The sequence below is a fragment of the Maylandia zebra genome, linkage group LG19 (genome assembly GCF_041146795.1).
Source record: "Maylandia zebra isolate NMK-2024a linkage group LG19, Mzebra_GT3a, whole genome shotgun sequence".
NCBI lineage: Eukaryota > Metazoa > Chordata > Actinopteri > Cichliformes > Cichlidae > Maylandia > Maylandia zebra.
The window spans coordinates 18496509-18517872 of NC_135185.1; the positions used below are offsets into that span (position 1 = coordinate 18496509).

At 39.2% G+C, this 21364-nt stretch overlaps 2 protein-coding genes across 14 annotated transcripts in view; one reads left to right on the forward strand and one right to left on the reverse strand.

The window, feature by feature from the left end:
* The window catches only part of smoc1 (SPARC related modular calcium binding 1), a 61681-nt gene extending 43421 nt beyond the window's left edge, over nt 1–18260 (forward strand). For 6 of the 10 annotated variants that reach the window (XM_004539982.5, XM_076877659.1, XM_004539985.5 and 3 more), the window contains 6 exons: nt 924–1116; nt 2857–2939; nt 5423–5528; nt 6323–6567; nt 7283–7316; nt 13046–18260. In XM_004539982.5, coding sequence (XP_004540039.1) covers nt 924–1116; nt 2857–2939; nt 5423–5528; nt 6323–6567; nt 7283–7316; nt 13046–13085 — 701 coding nt within the window. In that variant the 3' untranslated portion in view covers nt 13086–18260. Of the gene's footprint in view, nt 1–923; nt 1117–2856; nt 2940–5422; nt 5529–6322; nt 6568–7282; nt 7337–13045 lie in introns of all 10 variants that reach the window. The other 4 variants (XM_004539984.5, XM_076877660.1, XM_012922089.5 and 1 more) reach the window with 3 other exon arrangements.
* ccdc177 (coiled-coil domain containing 177) overlaps nt 1–21364 on the reverse strand; it is a 173403-nt gene that overhangs the window by 58684 nt on the left and 93355 nt on the right. For all 4 annotated transcript variants that reach the window (XM_076877653.1, XM_076877655.1, XM_076877657.1 and 1 more), the window contains one exon: nt 8366–8520. In XM_076877653.1, the coding sequence (XP_076733768.1) occupies nt 8366–8425 (60 nt within the window). In that variant the 5' untranslated portion in view covers nt 8426–8520. The remainder of the gene's footprint in view (nt 1–8365; nt 8521–21364) is intronic.

The window sequence follows — 21364 nt, forward strand, 5'->3', positions numbered from 1 at the left end:
CTCTTCCCTAGCTTTTATACTGTCAGGTGGCTGATTCTCAGGAGAACCGGATGGCAGCTGAATTCAAGAAAGGGGCAGGGCGCATTCACCCAACATATGTCACCACACATGTGAAAATGGCATTAATTCAGGTCTGAGTCTCAGAGGGAACCTGTCAGTGACACCCTGATAACCACAGGTTGCGAAAAAAAGTGTGTCTGCGACTGGTAGGTAAGTTATTGCTTGAGGTTGCTGGCTTTACAATTGTTGTGGTTGCTTATAGTTTGCATGGACGATGTTTACTTCTCTTGAAACACATGTCATTTATTCTTGAAGGTGTAGTGAAACTTGGAAAAAGTGCAATGCAAACCTGAAACACACTTCAAAGTAAAAGTTGAATATTTGCAGACAAGTCAGCATTTTCCATCCAAACTACAAATGACCACAGCAACCTGTTAGTGACCTCCAGCAGCCTCTAGCAACCCCTTGCCAACTGCTCATGGAGTACACACTTTTCCTTAGTGACTGATGATTACCGTGGGAATCACCGACTCGTTTCTAGACCTGAGTTAACAGAACAGCAATCAATTTCATAGTAACTCTCAGCAACCATTTGCAACCTGTTGGAGAATACAAATTTTCCTCATGACCAGTAGTTACGAGATGGTTACAGGTCTCTGGGAACATAAGGCTTTATGTTGTTAATTGTCATTTATGTCCTGAATAAAATGCACATTAATGGATTTTTTCCCTTTTTGTGCTCACAGGCCACATAAAATGTTACCAGAGGCCAACATCTGGTTTGCAGTGAACACTTCCAGAACCCTGTTCCACATATTTCACATTTTAATTTAGTAGTAGTAATTTTTTGTATATGTGCTGTCTGTATTTGGTTTCCCAAATCTGTTATTTTCCTGTACTGAGTGTGTTTCTAATACTTTTAGAGAAAGTTCCCTCTTGTGACCAGGAGAGACAGAGTGCTCTGGAAGAGGCTCTGCAGAATCCTCGTGAGGCCATTTTCATCCCCGACTGTGGGCCTGGAGGCCTTTACAAGGCCGTCCAGTGCCACCAGTCCACAGGCTACTGTTGGTGTGTTCTAGTGGACACGGGACGCCCCATTCCTGGAACCTCTACCAGGTAAGATTATCAGAAAAATCACGTAAAGAAACAATATCATTTATTATAGTAGTTACAGATGTTTTTAATTGATTTGATATGCATGTCTGTCTGCCATCATATGAATAACTGACATGCTAATAACAGGACTACTGAAATGTGTTAAAAACAATAATCTGTCTAATTTTAAACAAGAGTGCTCTACGGTAGTTAATTTGAGGGCATCTGAGAATGAATGATTATGGAGTCATTATCACCAATCTAGGAATCCATTCCTGAAAAGCACATATTGGTTCCAAAATTTGAGGCAATCAATCCCCCAAAATAATTCACTTGGATCAACAAAGGAGAAGCTCAAGAATAACACACCTTTTTGCTGTAAGTCAGACTAAAGTGGTGGACCCACTGACAGACTGGTCAGTTATATTATCCAGAAAGTTTTGGATCCAAGCTCTCTTGCCAGTTCACTTGCCAAAGCAATTAGTTCCAAGATTATGTGAATTTCGGTTAGCTAGCTATAAACACTCTGTTTCTGGAATGACTTTGTTTTTAGTGCAGTTGCTACTGTTTACATTGCTTTGAGGAAAGCACAGTATTTTTTGTGCACGAGCTTCATGTTGGGGGATCTCTGAATTAAAAACACGTTCGAAAAAAATGAGTGTTCACTGCTCATGTTTTGTTTCTGTAAAATGTTTTCGTGATTTGTAATCAGAAGATGAATATTACAACTTCAAACAAGTGGCGAGACAAAGACAAAGCGTGGACTATAAGCATGCACTGGTGAAGAAATGAACTGATTTTGTTCCTGAAAAGGAATCGTCATTCTCTCTCTCCAAAAGGCTTAATGCTTTACAAGCTGAAGTAAAGACATTTTTCAAATTTGAAGATATGGTCTTCTGTTTGAATAGACAATAGCTCAAGTTTAGTTTCAAATCAATAAGATACCAGAAGGCATATTTATTTATTTTTTGACACCCTAGGATAAATCACTTGCACAACAGGAAACTTTAGACAGAGCAAATTCTGATCTGCATTTCAGAGCTCTTTTATGAAAACCCTGAGGTGATTATTCCTTCACATAAAAATACACTTGGACTAGAACTCATGTCATACATCCCAGTTTCTCTTCTCCAAACAGCAATGTGCAGAGTCATCCATCAGATATCCCCATCTTGGATCAGTGGCTGTGCAGACTGTGTGAAAAAATATAGAGTTGATAACTTGCTTTTGCTTAAAAAAAAAAAAAAAAAAAGACAAATCAAACACATGTGCTCCATTTTCCATCGTATTCACGAACCACTGATATAATAGCCAGGAGAAAACGAGTCATGCCACGCGTAATGCTGAACAGTTTGTTATGGCTTTGAGAAAAAAAAAAAAAAGCTCTGTGCACTTCAAATCCAATTTATTTATCAAGCTATAAAGAAAGGTTAATCACGGTCAACTGAGATGAAGGGAGAGCATACAGATCAAAGACAAGAGAGCAAGAGGTTGTAATTTGAAGAAGTCAGAATTTGAATCATTTGTTACATGTTGCAAATGAGATCATGGAAGACTAATTGGATTGTGGTGGTTTTTTTGTTTAGTTCGGTTCGGTTTTAGTTTCAGGTGATGATTTTTTTTTTCCTTCTCTAGCTGTTCAGATCTTTCGAAATCAACTCCTTTGATGTCTCCAATTTTTCACACTTTGCTAAGACAGATTTACGCTTTTCCTCTTCGGCTTCTATCTCATGCAGCCATGTGCTTGCCTCTTTGTAACAGGTACCAGACGCCTGAGTGCGATGGAGCTGCACGATCTCGAGTCTCGGACACAGAAGAAGCATTCCAAGGCAGAGAACTGCAAGGTCACTTCACTTTTTCACTGCAGTTCAATCCAATTTGGTTGTGGGAGTACAGAAACTTTCCATTTATTATCTGGTAGAATTTTTATAGCTGCTTTAGAGATTAAACTTGCTTTCCAAATAATAACTGTCAGTGGACTTTAATATCAAAACAGTAGCTTCTAGCCAACAACACAGCTTAGCTGAGGGGGAAAGCATCAATGTTTACTCCCTCTCACCGGGACTGGCTGCTTGTCATGGGTAAATGGAAGCTTCTGTAGCATGAAGGGATTGGCAAGTGTGGTTTGGTAGAAAGAAAATGATTTTTACATGAATCTGTTCACAACAATGTCTCTTTGCTGGAAAGAGAGATTGCTGCTTAAGTTTTTTAAATTTATTTTTTGGCACTTTGAGCACCACAAGGAAGGTGCATCATATTCAAGAGAACTTTTAAAGTCAATACTGCCAAAACAGAGAAACCTATACCAAAATATAATGTAAAAAAACTCTTTATAGCTATTTAAGATGAATGATATAAGCAAATAACTGAAAAATAGTATATATACACAGAGATGTGGTTTGTCAATGTATACCTGTTTGTGGCTATTGCAAAAAAAAAAAAAAAAGCCCAGGTCCTACATAATAATCCACATGAATTCTGCTTTTAAATCCATGTTAAAGAATGTAACCTGGAAAGTTTTAAGTATGCACGACTCAGATTGCCCCCTGAGCCAGAGGTCGTAACATAGGCTCATACTCCTTTGCCCTTGTTACTGCTCACTTACTTTTGTTGCCCCTCTGTTTCCCCATCATTTAAGGCTGCATTGTAACTCTTGTTTAATTCCCCATCTGGTGAGTTTACAGAGTCAAGCATACTCCTGACTGTGCAGCAGATGTGTGGTATGTTTTATGGAAGGTGTTAGTGTTGTGGGGTGTGGTGGCAAGGCATGTGGGGGGGCTGCTGGTGGTGTTGGATACTGCAGGGAGCTGAGTGTAGATATTTTTATGTACTGTAGAGGGATGTTCTGAACCGCCACAACAAAGCATGATATTTCATGGCTGTCACATCAAGGCAATGGTGAAAAAAGAATGTTTAAGAGGTGAGGCTTAACAGCATTTGGCTACAGGTTCAGCCTCACCAACTACACATAATGACAATATTGCTTCTGTCCTTTTGAGCATATAACAGCTCGTCCTCTGAGACCAAAGGATGAGATCCATTAAGTTCAACTGTAGTAAAGTAAAGCCTTAGTTGCCTGTGGCTATACTTTGAATAGAATTGTTTAGGACAATGCAATTTGTAATGTGATAATGGTAAAGTCCACCAAACAGTAAAGCAAAATTACACTTTTCATGAATCAGCAAATGCCTTCAAATTGAAAGGTTGAACACATCCACATACATATGCCGCCAATGCAGTATTTACAGTGTCTGCTCTGTAGGTAAAGCCTGACTTTATCAGCTGGCCTGTCACAGATATACCAGTATTGCTGCATATATTGTTCAACACCCACCAGTATTTAACTTCATTTTAGGTGTTGAGAGGGGGGAGTGGGGGGGGGGGGGGTCTCATTTGGAGTCTCTCAAGGGTAAATACCCTTCTTTATGTTTACACCTGCAACAATCATGTTTGTAGCAGCTTTCATGTGCCCGCAGCTTCTTTTATGCTGGCAGACATCCTGAACCACCTTGCCTCATAAGCTACATACAACATAACAGTTTGCGCTTCATAACACCCCAATTTAACACTTGGATTAAAGCACAGCGAGGTAGAGATTCTTCAAGCTTGTCATGCTGTAGGAAATGCTAATTGGATTCACCTGGCGGGGCATCAACCCGCCTCCCACAGACCGTCCTGAGCTAACACAAAAGGAAAGAAAAGACGTGAATGGTGCAGAGGATGAGGAGGCCACAAATCCTCAGAGAAAGGGGGAGGAGGGGGATCTACAGAGAGAGCTCGAGAGAAAAAAGAAGAGACTGAAAAAAAAAGGCAGAATAGGAAGATTAGTTTACAGTGCAGCTGCGTTTGAAGTTTCCCTTTAAGAGACACAATTAGGAGGGAAAATTTTGCACTGGTTTTGTGTGCTTTTAAAATACATCTGGGCAATTAAAAAAAGCTACCCAAGGTGTTCAAAATTGTGCCATAAAAGTTAACAGGTCTGCTCTGCTCAAGAAAGCTCTCTCATCACAGCACACTTCTGCCCCACCTCACCCATGTGCCTCAGCTCTGTGTTTTTGAAGTCTAACAAAACAGCCAAACAATGTATTTCACCTCTGTTAAAGCATACATTCATATGTTCATGTTTTTCACCTGGTCACTTTTAACAGATTTACTTGGTCACTAAGCTCTATATAAGGTTTTGACGGTCTAACAGACGTTTTCTATTTGACATCTGTCACAGTGGTTCACTGGTGTTGAAGGTTTAGAGGCTCTTCATTGCGGCCTAATGGCTCAAATTAGTTGTGGTAGGTAATTTTGGTGTATTTTTGTCTTTTATTTGCACCAGGCTGCCCTGAGGGCAAGAAAGTGGAATTCATTACAAGCTTGTTAGATGCCCTCACCACAGACATGGTGCAAGCCATAAACTCACCAGCCCCCTCTGGTGGTGGGAGGTAAGTAGCGTCACATACCACAGACTGACACATTGGCTGATTGTTCGTGGAAAACATTGTTTCCTTTTGGTTTAATGAATTGCAAACACAGAGTATTTCTATGACACACAATGTGAAGATCTGGACACTAGACTTCAGGAGTTACTATGCATTGGTGCTAAAGATGTGTGTATGATGGAGCTGAATGATATTTTGGAATAACAGTGTCCATATAGTTAAATACTGTAAATGCCTTTAAGGAAATATCAACTGTAATCTACTTTACATCTTTCTGGCATAACACATTATATTTTTCTTTGGTGATAAGTGTTCTGTGTTTTTCTGCCAGCTTTTATCTTCAGGGTGGTTGTTAAAATGCTGAATACAGAAGCATTTCTTTTAATGGACTTTTGAGAAGTAAAAAGTAGAGAAAGTGCATCAAAGTTGTTATCTTCCATAATTCAAAGACCAGAAATTAAATTCAGGGTACATGGATGAGGACATCCTGTTATATTTTGTACTAATAAACCTTTTATAGAATGTACAATAGAAACATTAAAATAATTATAACTGTAAAACAGCAACATTTTTGTTAGTAGTAAGAAGCTGTGGATTACTGTAGACACTGCAAAATGTGAGCCCAGTCCTGGAAACTTCTCTGCTAGTACTTTACTGTAATTTAACAGTAAATTTGACCAAGTTGTGGCTATTGATGTGGTGAATGTCCCAAAAGTAATTCTGCCCTCACATTACTTTTTGAAGAGTTTCCATCAGATTTTCTTTTTCAGTTTCTGTTGCCTGTTGTATCTACTCAGGTTTGTGGAGCCTGACCCCAGTCACACTTTAGAAGAGAGGGTGGTGCACTGGTACTTTGCCCAGTTGGATAACAATGGTAGTCAAGACATCAACAAGAAGGAACTAAAGCCTTTCAAGAAGTACTTGAAGAAGAAAGCCAAACCCAAGAAATGTGCCCGAAAGTTCACCGACTACTGTGATCTGAATAAGGACAAAGCCATTTCCCTGCAGGAGCTGAAAGGCTGCCTGGGCGTCAGCAAGGAGGGTAAGAGAGGAAGAAGGAAGCTGAGGAGAAAACTAGGAAATCAAAATGACTGAGAGTGCTGTGCCAGCACAACCATGCAGTAAGACCATGGCTGGCCTCCTTCAGCAACTGGACAGAGATGCCAGTTGGCATTAGGAGCTCATCTGCAACTCTTTTATGGCTTTAGTCTGTTGTTAATATTTCATTATTGTTACATAGTTTAATAAACATAATTATGGTTTCATAGCTTAAAAATGTGAAGTCAGTCACAGTAAGACAGTAATTTTAAGTAAAAGATGAAGTAACTGTACTGCAAGTGACAAACAGTTGAATCAGTTCGCAGTCCAAAGAAGGCTAATGCACTCAGCACCCACTAATGAATATTTAGACAAGACTGATGCATTAACCAATCCTAGACACATACAGTCTGGGCAGGAAAACTGAAGTACTAATAATAAGTTTGCTCCTAATAGAGACTATTAGCATTTGTCAAACAAGCCTAACAACAACGACGATTCTCAGAGCAGCTGCAGTTCAAATATTTGTGGAGAGTAGAATTTTACTTGGTGCTGAATATTAAGAAATTATATTTTAAGCATTAATATCCATTAATAGCCAAATTACCTTAAGCACTTAAAATATAACATTTGCTGTGTGACCAAAAAAAAGACCCAACAAACCCAAAAAGAAGACATCCACTCCCATTAGGTTTAATCACAGTTTCTCTTTTTTGCAGGTAGCTCAACAACAAGTGGCAACCAAGGGACAAGGCAAGGGACAAATTTGTTCAGTAAGGCAAACTAATACGCTTTCACTAACTCTGCTTCTTGCTTCAGGAGCTGTAGTTGGCTTGTTGTATAATCCATTAACACATATTCGTACATGTGCAATGTGACAGTCTGGCGTATTTAAAACTAGTACTAGTGCATGCTATTCCCTGTGTGATTTGTTATCAACACACAATTACTTTGGCCCACTAGTTAATTACATTTTTTTGTAAGTCACAGCAACAACAAATAAATTATGACCAACTCATCAATCGACCTTTAAGTCCGTCCCGCTGCTCTTTTCCATCTTCCTGTCTTCTTCTCCTCTTGATCACTCTAACGGGATTCCCCTCAGTGAGTGGTGATTGATCCCACTGGTGCTGCTGAGTCTAACCGCCAGCCCTATTCAACGCCACATAACACTGAGGTCATGTGTTTACCCTGGCTCTGCCCTCCGGTGTCTGCAGAACAGTGGCTCTGAGCGGGCATAACGTCAGGGTTCTTGGACCCCGGGCATGGCTGCCAGGATAAACAGCCTCCTCTGCTGGAGCAGAGGAGGCTCGTCTAGCTGTTTCACTACAGTCACTGAATCTATCACCTTCATGCTTAAGAGCTGGAGGTAAATGGCCTGACAGCTTTATATGGCTCCTAATGCTGCCACTCAGGCACTATAAGCTGCTGATGATTGTGGAGAAAGTGAAGTATGAAATAAAGACAAGAAGAGGGAGAGAGCCTGCAGAAAGAAGCTAGAGCCTGTAAGAACATATGGCATTGTTCACTGTCTTGACTAAGAGACAGCCATTGTGTTCAGGTATGCCTAGCTGTTCCTTAATGGCCTAAGTGGTTTAAGTGAAGCTGCCTTTGTCAGCCCTTAAATCTTATCAGGCACTGTCCTCCGGATCGTCATCGGGTTCTTGCTTGATATATTTACCGTTTACAGTGTGTGCTTTTTGCTGAAGGATTTCAAGCATTTGAGGAAGAGTAGAGCTCATCTGTATGAGGTTTCTCCCTCCTGACATGTTGGCAAAAGCAAAGGAAAAATATCTAAATACCTTGGGAGATATTTCCTGAAAAGAGTGGCATCCATCCTCTGAAGACAGTGGAAACGTCATTACAGATGAAGCCAAGGCCAATGATTGTATTCTCTGTAATCTCTTTTTACAGTCAGTCAACTGGTAAGCCACAGGTCTGGAAGCTCAGATAACTCCTGAACAAAACACAAGAATGTTTCACTGTTAAACAAGTTGAGCAAGGTTAACAAGGTTCTTTTTTCCCCCCGAAAGGCTTAATTCCATTTAGAAATACGTAAACACATTTTACAGTAAGTGCAAACACATGGCCTTGTGCATGTATGAGTGCTCACAAACACCTCACAGGGTCATACACAGTTAAAGGATGTTGAGGATCTAGTGAGAGTGACTACAGAGGCCTTAGTTTGCAGTATGCATCACCTGCTGTCAAGAATAGCACGAGCTTTGTGAATGAGGATTTGCTCATTTTTGCTATAACACTTAAAACAAACAGGCTAATCAACAAGTTCTAAATGTGATGGTTTGTACATCATGCAGAACGTCATGTATTGTCAGATTGACAGCAAACTGAAGTCACTCCAGTGTGAATCACATGATGGGAATGTGATGGAAGGTGGTTTCAAAACCTGAAGGATTTATTTTCATTTTGTTTACAGAAGTAAAACCAATAGGATTTCTTTTTTTATGCCATCTACGTTAATTATAATCCTTTAATTAAAAATAAGTCTGTGGTCATATAAATATGTTTTTTTTAGTCTTTAAGCAGAGATTAGGAAGGAAACTAATGAGCTCATCACTGGAGGTATTCATAAACTTATTTCACCTGGCAGAGGCAAATAAATAATTCAGTGCTGTTATGTAGACGAGACGAGTAACAAAAACAGATGAGACAGTCTAGCACACAGAATTATGCTTTTTCTGTTTTCTGTCAAACTCCTGTCTTCCTCTTGTCTCCCTTAGTGCTTTCCTGTCTTCTTCTCCTGTTTGTTCTGGCTACGTCTGGCAGGAATGAAAAGAGGGCATTATTGAGCAGCCTTGGCACTGGGGATGCAGGGCCATTAGAGAACTCCTGCCCCCTCAGAGCCAACACCACTTGTGTTTTAATTACAGTGACATCAGCTTGACTTTCTGGATTCTGGGCTGATGTGAAAGAGGTCATCAGAGAGGATACTGACAGGAAAGCATTACTTCTTTATATCATTAGCTTCAGGAATTTGCTACAAAAGTCATTCAATGGGCTGTTTTTACCTAACTGAAAGTAAACTCAAGCCAGTGTATCTCTCGTCTTAGCAAAGTGATTTCCCCCCTGCTGCCATTATGCACAGGTATACCATGATTCCCAGCTCTTGAGCCAAGTGGCTTTATTGGTCAGTCCCAGGTGAGGCCAGGCGATTCACTGCTAGACAGGATCTGCTTTCAGCTCTTTATCAGAAGTGGGGCCAAGGTGTCCAGGGAGAGGCTGGAGAGCTTTGTGTTGTTAATGGCACAGACAGTGTCCTTAGTGACTGGGAAGAGAGGAGGGAGAGGACCATTCGCTCCTCTGGAGCCTTGTAATTGCAAAGCCAATTCATCAGCACAACTGTCGCTCAGCTTCTCACAACAGAGACATTTATCTGAGCTAAAGAGAGGAACAGCATGACTTCAGTGGAAAAAGCTCTTAGGAAATATTGTGGACCTGCCTCAACAGGTAGAACATGCCACTAGTGTTGCCAAGGTAAAGGATTTATGACAACGAATACTACCACTTAAAAATCCATTAATGTGAGAAAGGACAAACTTTAGCCAAATACTTCATTTTATGTCTGAAAAACCATCCATTCATTCATCCATCCTCACTTATCCAGGTTTGGGTCATGGCGATAGTTACACCTAGACCTCCCTCTCCCAGGCCACCTTGTCTTACTCAACATCCAGGAAACATCCAGGAGGCTTTACTTGGCTTCTTTTTCAATGTGGAGATGTAGCAGCACCGCTGTGAGCCAACCTGAATCACAGAGGTCCCTTATGGAGAGACCAACAACTCATGAGGAAGCTCATTGTTGTTGCTTGCACCTGCAATCTCATTCTTTTGGTTACTAGCCAGAGCTCATGGCCATGGCCGTAAAGGTAGGAACATAGACTAACCAGTAAACTGACAGCTTCACCCTCAGCTCCGTCTTCAAGCCAATAGTGTCCGCCTCACTACAGATACCACACCAATCTGCCATCATTCTCCCACTTCACTCTCCCCACACTCGTGAACTCAAGACCCCAAGATACTTAAACTCCTCGACTTAAGGAATAGCTTGTCGATGACCTGGAGTTAACACTCCACCCTTTTCTGAATAAGAACAATACTCTGAAACTTTGACACCCTGATTCATATCCTACCACTACATAATTAGCGGCAAACCACCCTAGTGCAAGTTGAAGGTCGCTGGTTGATGAGACCAGGAGAACCACATCATCTGCAAAGAAGTGGTTTGCAGATGGCTACCAGAGCAGAGATCCTCCAACACTTGGCTCCACCTATAAATTCCATCCATTAAAGTTATAAGGAATCGGTGATAAAGCTCTCGCTACCACTGTACAGGGACTGAATGAACTGCAGCTACTGGCCAGTCAACCTGCACTCCTGGAACACCACCCAAAGGATGTTCCAACAGATGCAGTCGAATGCCTTGTCCAAGTTGGGCAAACTTCCATTCTCTCTGAGAGAGTAAAGAGCTGGTCCAGTATTGCAAACCACCATGTTTCCTCCTGAATATGAGCTTTTACTAACAGATGGATTTTCCTCTCCAGAACATTGTCATAGACCTTGCTGGGGTGGGTGAGAAGTGGGAACCCTCTGAAATTAGAGAACATGTTCTGGTCCCCCCTCTTAAAAAGGGTTACCGCCACTCTGGTCTGCCAGTCCAGAGGCATTGTCCTCAAGTTTCAGGTGATGTTGCTGAGATGTGTCAACCAAACCAATATCCAGAACCTTTAATTAAGAACTCAGTCTCTTGAAGGCTTGGCAAAAAGGCCAAGCTGAACTTCAATCCCAGAAGATCATCTGATCTTGTTACCAGCCAACAATAGCTGATTTCTTAGCTGGACATGCAACTGTCCACAGTTGTTGCACATCTGCAAGCACCTTTGAAACCCCCTATACCCTAACACTTCTTTTACATGGTGTGCCTGACTTAATCAGTCATATCTGTTGTCACTGGTATATGCCCTGTTCTGTGCTGGGGTATTGCTGTTCTCTCCAACTGGCTGTATGCACATGGAAGGGTGGGGGAGTCCCAGAACAGAGACATGGTGCCAAATATAAAATACTAAAAATGGAAATCAAAATTATCTTATGACAAGGGATCACGTTAACCTCATTGCTTCCATGCAAAGAGGCAGTAGAGATTTTTGGTATTTCTGTTTCAAGCACAGAAACTATTTTTTACGACCTGGGTAAGATGATTCATTCTGTTTTGGTCACATACAGGACCTAAAGCAATATTTATTTACATAAAAGCGTCAAAGCTAAAACTGCAAACAGTAGTCACTTAGATTAAACAGACTCGTGGAAAGATTAGTTGGCTATAATATTTTATTTTGTACAGTTACAGTAAAGTATAGATGAAAACATCCACCGCTGGATCGCTCATGTGGAATGTAACTGCTGATTTATAGGACAGTGGAAGGATTGTGATGCATTAAAGTCTGAACTGAGTTATTGCTTGTAAATGTATCATCTGAGACTACAGAAGCCTCTAGAGTGAAATCAGCTGGGCTTCTTTTTCGTAGAAATGAAATCCAGCTTATTGACAGATATTGCACCTGCAGCTCCCTACCCCCAGGCTTTTGAACACCTCATGCAGGCCAGTAAAGTCTACACATACAAGCAAACACTGCACAGAAAATATGCAGAAAGAAAGAATTTACCTATATACAGAAATACAATTTCATTATTAATGCACTAAATTTAAACCAAACTTAACTCAGCATAGAAATGCTTGCATATAAAAGTGAACACCCAGGCACATGGCTTGAAACACAGCCTGAGCTCTAACAGGAGGACCTCGGCTCTATTCTGACAGCCATCTGCAAGCAATCTAAGCTCTTGACCCATCTGCTTTCTCCCAGGCCTGTTCTTCTTTCTTTCCTTCTTTATCTTTCTCTTCTACTCCCTTTTTGCCCCTGAACATATACACCCACACATCTGATTGATGAGTTAGCAGCATGCGCAGTTCAGTTCACTGTCCCATGCAACTGCAAAACAGTACAACTTTACAGATTTTGCTTGGCTTTAACATAATTGCAGGAAATTTGATGTTACCGTTCTAGATAACATTTTGAGTCAGTACATATTACTCGTGTAGTTTAATTACCTTAAAAAACAAAATGATGGAGAGCAGACAGTATGCTGGTGATGTCTATAATATAGAGATATAATTAAAGTTTGACAAATTAAAATAAAATGAATTCTGTAACAGATTAAATTAAACTAAAAATCTGCTTTGTTTGAAAAATCTGAGGACAAATCTGCTTTCCACATGGTCATTCAGAGACTTTCACATGTTCAAAAAAAAGCACAAAGAGCATTGTTACGTGTTTGCGCACTGAAGGGTTTGCATTAATTGTACTCAGAAACACAGCCCACATCAGTAGTAACAAATCTCTACTTCCTACACTTTCATTATTAAATGATTTCTTTTGTCTTCTTCTTCCTGCACATGTTTCCAGTAGGACGTCTGGTGTGAGAAGAGAAGGATCAAGAAGCTGAGATGAGAGCAGAGGGCACAGAGGGAAGGCATCTGCGCGCTTGCTGACAGGACAGAGACAGATGGAGCAGAAAAATTAAGAAGTTCCTGAGTTTTGTAAATGAACAGAAAAAAAATGGAAAAGAAAAACAAAGTGGCACCAAAATATTTGCACTTTCTTCTCCCTATGTTTGACATTTTATTTGTTTTTATGTTTTTTTCCTGTCTTGAAGTGACTGAAAAATATCTAGGTAAGAATGAGAATATATTTGCAAAGATGACAGGCTCACCACTGGAAGAGCAAGTATGTGTATATTACCACAATTCTCTGTGTGTTAAGTCTGATGTTTTGATTCCTTCTGTGTGTCCTCACGCGGTACTAATACACATTTTTTTGCCATGTGAATTAAAATTACAGGCCCTTTGTTACAAAAAGCAGCACACAGGTCAGTGGAAACCTATAAAAGAGGATCTTGCTGTGAGTCACATACAAAAAAAAGAATGGTGCTTATTTAAAACGCACTCTACAAGTCAGTCTAGAACAACTAAAACAAATGTGTAATGTTCTATGTGAAGAAGCAACAATTATGTGAGTGGCATGTATCGGAATTAAACTGTGAGTTGAGTCTATGGATCATCAGCACAGAATTAGCTGCGTGAATCCTGCACAAAACCTTCTCGATACATTAACATTTTGGATATCTGGTTTTTGTCAAGTGTCATGCACGCACCGGTGTCGGACAGTGGTAGCTAAGTGGATGTCACTTTTTTTTTTACCCAATTACTTTTTCTACAACCCCAAAACATTGCAAAAACACTCTTCTTCACTATTCATAATTTATTTTCACATTCTGTAGTATCAAAAAAAGAGAATTTACAACAACAAATCCCAAAAAGTTGGGATGCTGTGTAAAATGTAAATACAAACAGCATGCAAAGATTTGCAAATCTCATAATCCCATATTTTATTTACAAATGAAAATGTACCATTTTCTGGGAAAAAGCTCATTTGAAATTTATTGGTAGCAACGTATCTCACATTAATTGAGACAAAGCCATATTTACCACTGTGTAGAATCCTCTGTTCCAATCCAGTTGTCTGACTTTTGGGAGATGAATTCTGTTCCATTAACTAAATGTTTTCAGTTAGTGGAAGGTCTGGACTGCAGGCAGGCCAGTTCAGCACCCAGACTCTTATACTATGAAGCCATGCTGTTATAAAAGATTCATCATGCAGTTAAGCATCGTTTTGCCAAAATGTGCACGATTTTCCCTGAACAAGATATCATCTACCTTTGAACACTAATGATGCCTTTCCAGAGGTGCAAGCTGCCAGTTCCATGGGTACTAATGTACCCCTATACCATCAGAGATGCAGGCTTTTGAACTGAGCACTATTAAGGCGGATGCTCTCTTCCCTCTTTAGTTAGGAGAATGTTAAGCGCTTGCTCTCCAAACAGAATTTGAAATTTGGACTCATCTGACCATAGAACAGCTTTCCACTTTGCCTTAGTCCAATTTAAATAACCTTTGGCCCAGAGAAGATTATGGTGTTTCTGCATCATGTTCACATATAACTACTTCTTTGCATGATAGAGCTTTAACATGCATTTAAGAAAATAATGCCTGTTTTTAATGCAGTGCCAGTTGAGGTCCCAGCTATCACGGACATACAATAGTGATTTTAGTCTTATTCTTTGCACACAGAGATTTCTCCAGATTTTGTGAAACTTGTGATATTATCACAAGATCATATTATCTACTGTAGATGATATGACATTTAAACTCTTTACACTCAATCGCTTTTAAAAGGAACATTATTCTAATATTGTTCCACAATTTGGAGATGCGCATTTTTGCAGGTTGGTGGATCTCTGTCTATCTTTACTTCTGAGAAACTCCAAGAATACCTGATTAGTTGTGAAATTTTCCACAAGCTGGCTTTTTGGTACCACTTACTTTTGAAAGAATATTTTCATGAGATGTCTCAGTTTAAACATGTGATATGTTTTCAGTGTTCTATTTTAAATAAAATATGGGTTTATGATATTTGCAAATCAGTGGAATCATTTTTTTTAATTTACATTTTACACAGTGTTCTGAATTTTTTTTGGAAATGGGTTTGTAAAAAACAAATATAATAATAGAACAAATAGTAAAAGATTCTGACAAATTAAACATGCAAAACAGCTGCTAGTAAAAGATTTCACACAGGATGTTCATGGAACTTTACACTGTTGCACCCAGTGGAAGACATTTCAACATGTTTACACAAAGGTTGGAATACGAACAAACAGTATTAAATATGAAGTAATGAAAGAATTCAGGAATGCAACCACACGCATGTAACCACACAGAGACAAACAACTCTAAAATACAGCCGTATAAAGTTGTGGGTTGCATTTTAGCATAAATGTCCACACAGGTGTTTTTAGAGCTGGGTTATTGAGAAGCTTTATGTTAGATGGGCGAGCTACTAGACCTTGTAATGACAGATAATTTGATAGATGCTCTTCTGAAACCAAGTAGAATTGTACAAATGATTTCATACCAAAACAAACACACTGTTTGCAAAAAGAGCCGCAAAATATTTTCCCGGAAAAAAAACAAAGTTTGAGCTCTGAAACAAAATCTGTCTTCATGTGTTACCGATTTGGTTAAATTTTCCCAAGCCTCCAGAGTTGCTATTGCACCAGGCACCTCTGATTTGTATAAAGTAACATAGATCTCAAGTTTACACTAATGAGGAGCTGGCAAATTGTTGTTTAAGTTCCAAGTCTGACACTATGTGATCAGAATCCATTGCATTGGTGCTTACATAAACAAATGGGACGCATTCACTAATGCATCTTCAATTTAAATGTGTCCTTACCACAGTGGAGGCCACTCATTTATAATACATGCATCCCATTCTTTTGTGTATAAGTTTATATAGTGTTAAAAGTAATTGTGCAGGTTTTGTTAAACTACACTATTATAATGTTAGTATCCGTTCTTTACAAAATCAATCATGTAATGATCTTTCTTTAATTCTGCCTTCTAGTGTTTACTGATCCAAACTGAACAAATCTTTGACTCTCTTGTGGAGATTTTAGTTTTCTAAATAGATTACATTCCAATAAAGATGTTTTAAATATTATTAGTATCAGAGAAAAACAACTCCACAGTTGACTAATCTAACCAGTAAATAGAGTAAGAAGTTCACATGGTTCAATATCTTGTTAATCTCAGCCCATTTCATCGATCATATTCACGTTTACCTCACAAGATATGGCGTGGCAGTTCATACAGTAAATACTGGAGCCTTCCCAGTAATGTCAGACTATGTATTGTGTATGTAAACACAATTACTGTCTGACCTCAAACAGCTGATGTCAGTCTTGTTGTCTCAAACACTTAAAACTACTCATAGTGGAGCTTTTCCACTTTATGTAAGACACTGAAGTAAGTCTTTTGAAAAATACTGCCCCGGGTGTCTGATAAATGCTAACATTTTATGAGCAGTGAAGGGGGAAAAAATTCCTTTTAGTTTTGCAGTGTAAAAAATAAAAATGTGATCCTCACATTTGGGAACAATCGGAGAATCGTGCCTTTGCTGTTGTGGTTTAAATACTTTGTATGAGTTGTATTCCCCAATAGTCCCTGCAATGGCTCACAATTATGAGACAAAAAAAAGCTCCTTTTGTAAATATGTACAATAAGCTTTGTTTTACTAAATGTCACTGTGGGGGTGTATGATTGTTCACTTACTTCACTGTCATTCTGGCTTCTTGTAAAAAAAGATATACTTTTCTCTCTGTTTATATCATGTCAAACATTAGGCTGTTACAGTAGCTAATTCACAACATGGAAATGCTTAGGCGAGACTGCACGTTGTCAGCTCTGAGGACTGTTTATTTTAACTATGGTGAGGTTAGTTTACTATTTCAGTTTGTGTTTTAAGATTCCCGTCGTCATCACTACGCACAGTCAGGACCATACTTATACAGTATCTGGTGCTTAATATACTACAATCACAAGTCCAGTTGCATCTAATTTGAATTGGATAGTTATGCCAAGAAACCAGAAAAGAAACCAGCCTTTCTTTGAGGGCTGTGCAGTCTCTCCTGAGTGCCTGTTTCAATCCAGGTTTGAACACAGTGAGCTTATGTGTGTCTGCTGAAGTGCTTCCAGACGCTGCAGAGCTGCAAATCACATGCAAGATCTAAAACAGCCCAAAAGGCTAGTAATCACTACAAATCATGATGGGAAAAATGTAGTGAAGGAGTCTTGTAGCATGTCAGTTTGGTAGAGAAAAGACAGCTTTTTTTTGTTTCACTTGTTTTTGCACTTCACCATTCAAATGTGTTTTGATAATGTTTCTTATTCATAGCAAAGGAAATTAGATCCATGGAAAAGAAAACACTGAAATGTGTTATTTTTGAATAAAAATGATTCATGTGGATTTGGGTGCTGCTCAGAATCATTGACATTTTCAAACTTGTGTCAAAGTAGACACAAGCAAAACAAAAGAGGCTAAAGGCTTTTTTCTTTTAATCTCAAAATGAATCAGTCAAGTGCAAAGCTCAGAAAATGTTCATAAAGTTTATGAGCTACAACGCAGTAGTAGCTTCCACCTGGGTTGTATCACTCTTTGGGATACTTCATGCTGTTTCCTACCTTAAGTGTGTCATAAATTTAAAGCAGCTATCTAGTTGCCCCACATATGGAAGAATTTAACATCTCACTGTTGTATGGACAGAGAGGACTGAATTCAGCAACAAGACACTTGAAAACTTGAACCACGTTATATCTCTTACAGAATCATGTTGAGGAAACTGTAGAGGTACTGAGTGACACTAAGTATCCAACTGATTAGACTCACTTTAATATTACTACAATATAAACAGTGGTATTTTAAAAAGCTTGATAATGATTCTAAAGAAATATGGAAACTCTCCATATTACATCTCCTTAAACTATACTTTTCTGGGCAGTTGAAAGCATTTAGAGCTGTTAACAGAAGACAAATTTTCTGAAAGGAGGGCGAAGGAGTTCAATATTGACCCCAAATGGTGAAGATTGTTCACTGCAGGTTGGAGTTTGACAAATTGAATCCAGTGTCTGCACAACAAGTTTTTACTTATGATACGGCATCAAGCAAGCCAACTGAATTTCATGAACTGAAATATTTTAATAAAGATAATGTTTTTACTGAATTTCTCTGCAGACTTGTGTAGTTTTTGTGTTTTTAATGGTTGAAATAAATAAAAGATCCCACGGGAAATTTGTAGCGGAATTTCCTGTCCATGTTAAAAAAGGACTATAATTAATTGTCCCCATGTTTGAATGTGGAAACCTATTATGCACAATTATTTGTGTGCGCTGTGAGATGCCCTGATTTAGTGATGATACTTCAAAGGTGCTGGTGATTTTATCAGTGCATGATGGGAGGAAGAGGGCTTGTGGTGAGGTTGCTGGTGAAGGAAGGGGTGGTAGTGGTTTGGAAATGGGTAAGGGGGAGACAGGCGGTGGAGAGGGCTGGTATCACAGATGAAATTGGAGCCAAGAGGCAGCTGCAGTACATCTGTCTTGTACTGACACATGTGGCATTTGACTTCCAGTGTGAAGTTCAAAAGAGTTTTATAATGACGCAGCTGCTTAGGGATGTATGTGCGTGTGTGTGTTAGTGTGTGTGTTCTTTCTCCTTTGTTGAAAGTGGGGTGAAGGGTAGGCAGGTTGCCGGAGGGGTTTCATAGGTGAAAGCTGGAATTTGGATTTTTGAAAGTGACGTGGGCAGAATAGGAGCGGAATAATGTTTAGGAGTTTTACAACTTTGTGTTATCTAACTTTCTTAAAGGAGTGAGTATTTTTTTAAATTCTTTAAACACTAATTGAGTGACAATCTTTTTTTTTTTTTTAAATCACTTATCTAATTCAGGATAAGCAGTTCAGAAAGTGCATAGATAGAATCTTTTGATTCTGGACTTGGAGTTAAAGACATCAACTTGAATTACCGACATTTCTCAAGTGATGGTTTTACAGCAAAGCTGATAATTCAGTCGATAGGAATGCATTCTAAAACAATTTCAGTAATCATCTAATGACTCAACCTTTTTCCTCGCTGTCTATTTACAAGCATCATGTGTGGAAGAAATCAGTCCAAGAAGTAGTTGTCCAATACAATTAGCCACCATCTAATATTTCCCACATGTTTTAGTAGTGATGAGTAAATTTGCGCATTTTTATCCTCCTTTGTGCGCACTGAAACGCTTAGAAACAGACCAAAACCACCATTACAGGTAATTTAGAGAGCGAGCCATTAGCTTCGGTGATAGCGAAACATTAACGGTGGGGGGATGACGGCGCACACCGCTCACCATTTGTGCCCTTGTGTGCCTGTGCAGAACCTGCCCAGCTGCTTGACTGCAAGGTCAAGGGGTTGCCTGTCAGGAGGCCAGGGCTCAGGGGTCAAAGGTCATATTCCAGACGGGCGTATCCACACGCTGATTAAGAACTCAGCTGCACAGAACAGAACAGAGCTTGCAGGTGGATGATGCATTTGACCCCTCTCTAAAATGCCCCAAAACACTTCTCTTTCTTGTTTGTGCTCAGAAACTTCTAAATATAAGTATCACTGATAAATATAGTCTTGTGATATTGTGATTGGCTTTCTTTAAAAATAGAGCACCCTTAAGGAACTGTTCCAATCATTGTAAGTTTCAGTTTGGAAGGATTATATTTCTTATTCACGCTGAAGAAAGCACATATTTCATTTTGTTGTATGAAATGAGCAATCTCATGTTATTTAACATCAAAAACGTTAACATCAAAGCTATGATGTCAGTCAGCAGTTTAGGGCTTACAAGAACTAGTTTTTAAATATGAAGCTAGATCTGTTTTTGTGTATAACGTTTAATTGTGCTCCGTCTGTAATATAAAGCATTTCACATATGACTCAGTGTAGCTGAGATGATCTGCTTTTCATCACCTCCACGCTCCAGGGGCCATTTAATATTTATGCGAACGTATTCAACTTAAAATTAATGATAAAAATTGTTTTCAAATGATGTGGTTTGCACTGAGTGTGGGAAATGTTTACAGTATTTATATTCATTTGGCTTATGCGTCTCTGCAGTGAAATACTGTTAGGGGGCTTGTGGAATTTCTTACGAGACAGGTGTGTGCTTAGCTTACATGATTTCATCATAAAGACACACTTAACCCACATTTTGTGCAAACATATAGCATATTCAAACATCTGTCTTTAGTGAATTCTAGCGCAGAGCACAGATATAAGCACATACTCGATTGTGCAATAGTTTTTCAATAAAACTGGATTGGATTAAACATTAACGAGCCATGTAAAGAAACAGGATGTAGCAAAAAGAATTGAGCATTCACTGACTGAAAATAAAGCAATGGAATAATGAAATTAAGCTTTCCGGAATAGTATATCTTCAAAGGTGAACACTGGAGATGAGTTCATATCACCTATAACAATCACTCAATCATAAGGTTTATTTGGATGACTATTAGAAATCAGAGAGACACAATTATGCCAAAATCAGATAGAAACTTATTATTGTTTTACGTGTTCCCCCTTTGCATAGTTTCTGTATTTGACTGCCATCATTAAAGTTTTGGGTAACGCTGTAATGTGCGCAGTAGATGAATAGGGACCATTTTAGAGCAGTTCCTTTGTAAATACACACAAAAAACGCAGGAAGAGTTTATCACGTCAGCAAACATACTGACATTTTGAGACTAAACTTGCATTTCCGTGCTAGTATTCTTCTGATGGAAGCAGGAGGAAGAGGAGTGAAAGTACACATACATGCTTATACTTCATCACAGTATTATCAATAAAAGCCCTGAGGCCCTAAATTGTGACAGCATTGTGTGATGGGTGTTGTCGTTTCCATCCACATGCCACCTCTGCAGCAGCAGTTCTTTACCCTAAATTTCCAATTAGTTAACCTCCCATTGTAGTTAATCTTTGTTGTTTCAATTAAATTCTCAAAAGCAATTTGTTTTAAAAGGGCAAACCATACAAGTATACAGATTTATACTTCCAAAAGACTCCAGCCTGAAAAAACAAACAAACTACCATGCACAGATGTGTGTCACTTGAGGGATTCCAAGACAGAAAATGCTACCAGGTGCCCAAAGAACATATCAGCCAAAGCATGGGAAACCCTGCAAAGAATGCAGTACGACCTCGTGATAACACGGACATTTAGGCTTTGATAAACTTTAGCATGCCACACTATAACAAAAGTACCTGACTTTTTCCATCTTTGATAAATGCGATTATAAACCG